The sequence below is a fragment of the Propithecus coquereli genome, unplaced genomic scaffold (assembly GCF_000956105.1).
Source record: "Propithecus coquereli isolate 6110/MARCELLA unplaced genomic scaffold, Pcoq_1.0 Scaffold836, whole genome shotgun sequence".
Lineage (NCBI taxonomy): Eukaryota > Metazoa > Chordata > Mammalia > Primates > Indriidae > Propithecus > Propithecus coquereli.
Window position 1 is genome coordinate 123,447 of NW_012154574.1, and position 2,481 is coordinate 125,927.

Genomic DNA, 2,481 nt, shown 5'->3' on the forward strand with positions numbered 1-2,481 from the left:
TTATTTTATTTTAATTGGCAAACAATGCATACATTTAATCTCATAACATGTGTTTTCATGTATGTATACCTTGTATATTGATCAAATTAAGAAAATCATAATATATGTGAAACTTATCAAATTACATACTTTAAATATGTGGAGTTTATTGTATGTCAATTACACCTAATGAGGGTGATAAAAAATAAAGAAAATTATACGATTTGCATAACAGGAAACAAACATGGGTGAGTTTTTTGTACTGTTACATGTAAAGATTTTATTTTATTTTAATTGACAAACAATGCATATGTTTAATCTCATAACATGTGTTTTCATGTATGTATACCTTGTATATTGATCAAATTAAGAAAACCAGCATATTCCTGATCCAAAATATTTATCACTGTTATCATTTCTTTTTTTTATTTCACAATATTATGGGTGCACCAACATTTTGGTTACATATAATGGCTTTGCTAAGCCTAAGGGAGGGCTACAGGAGTGCCCCTCCCCCACACAGCTCACTGCCGATCCATCCTAATAGTTGAGTGGAAGAAGAAGTCAGAGTGTCTTAGCTGATGTCTGCCTGCTGACATCTTAAGGCCCATCCTTCATCTTCCCTGTTTGCCCCACTCATGGGAATTCTAGGAAGAAATCACAGGTGCTTTCTCTCAAGTCAGCTGTCGGAGGCCCAGACCCCAGCAGACCCCTCCTGGGAGTGACAGTCCCCTCCCTGCCCACCAGGGAACTGTTGTGAAAACCTCAGCCAGTCTCCCCTCCTGCCCTACAAAGCCACTTGGGACTCTCTTGAGAGGCCTGCCCTGCTCTGCAGACACTTCAGTAATGGAGGGAGTAACCCTTCCCGTGTTCATTTAGTGTGTGAGTGTATGTGTGTGTGTGTGGGTGCGTGTGTGCATGCGTGTAACACCATCAGAGTCAATTTCTACATTAAATGTTGGTGGGGTCCCTCTGTCCTTGAATTGTGTCAGATAGAATCGATCTTGTAAGCCTGGTGCTGGGACAGTGTCCACCACGGAGTCTTCCTTCTCTTGCTTAGGACGCTGACTCCCTCTGCCCCTGACGTCCTGCAGACACTTTATCCTGCTTGCTGGATAGAAGGAACTTTCACCTCAGTGTGCTCTGCTGCATTGTGCTGTCCGAGACAAAATCTGTTAAGGATTTTCAGACTTATTCAGAAATGCTGATAATTTATGTACATTTGGGGAGAGGACAAAGTGACTGGAAGCCATTCTCTGCCTTCTGTGCAGGTGAGAATATTTTCTCTCATGACCACAAACATATCTAACTCAGAGACTGCAGAAGGAAGCACAGAATCATGAATTCAGAGAAGTTCCCCAGAAGAAACCATTTATGGAGAGGAAGCCATGACCCTGAGCGGAAACCAGCCCTTACCCTCCACCTGCACCTGCCCTGGGCTGACTCTGCTCCTTGTGCCCAGCCTGCCCCGTGCTGGCCCCATGCCACCCCGCAGGAGGTTTGTGTCTGGGCTCACACTGATGTCCCCTCACTGTGTCTCTCGCACAGTAGTACACGGCTGTGTCCTCGGCTCTCAGACTGTTCATTTGCAGAGACAGCGTGTTCTTGCTGTTGTCTCTGGAGATGGTGAACCGGCCCTTCACGGCGTCTGCGTAGTATGTGCTACCACCACCACTACTGATGTATGAGATCCACTCCAGCCCCTTCCCTGGAGCCTGGCGGACCCAGTTCATCCTGTAGCTGCTGAAGCTGAATCCAGACGCTGCACAGGAGAGTGTCAGGGACCCCCCAGGCTGGATCAAGCCTCCCCCAGACTCCACCAGCTGCACCTCACATTGGACACCTGCAAACACAGACATATCCTGGTCAGAAACTGCCACACACACCCCTGTTTCTCTCACTCACATCTACTCACACACCCAATATATCTAGTTCTCCATGAATTACCTTGTAACAGAGCAACAAAGAAAACCCAGCTCAGCCCAGACTCCATGGTGAGTCTCTGTGTTGAGTCCTGATCACCGAATGGGGACACTTGGGAACGCCGGGGCTGGGGCTCCTCTCCCAGAGCTGCAGGGTGAGGGCTGGGCTGGTTTTCATGGGCAGAGGGAGGGCCCTATTTGCATGTCCCCTGCTATATAGCAAGTGCTGGGGTGGGACACCTCAGGGAGGGCAAGACCAGAGACAAACTGCATAACTGTACTGTGATAAATAGTTAATTCCTGTTCACCTATCTATTTACAGACACATATAAACCCTGTGCTGTATCTGTGAAGTTTGCGTGTATTTTTCAGATGTAAATGTAACCCTAGACACATCTAGAAGTCGTGTGATATGTCCAGAAACACAACTCTGTAAATAATTCATGTCAGTGTCTGGGCCATGATGCTATCATTGGAATCCACTGCAGGCTAAAGCTGGACATGTCTAGGGTGGTTTCTACGACCCTGATTCTTTAATAAGAACAAAAACCAAATTTCTTGCCTGTTTTTTTTTTCTTAA

General features: G+C 46.1%; 1 gene segment (V, D, J or C); it reads right to left on the reverse strand.

Moving 5' to 3' along the window:
• Positions 1–745: 745 nt before the first annotated feature.
• Positions 746–1,972, reverse strand: LOC105825947 (the record flags this gene model as incomplete). The annotated part of the segment is given in 3 exon segments: positions 746–756; positions 1,514–1,822; positions 1,927–1,972. Coding segments are annotated over 3 exon segments (366 nt in total), but the record flags the coding sequence as incomplete, so codon positions are not given.
• Between the last annotated feature and the right edge of the window lie 509 nt (positions 1,973–2,481).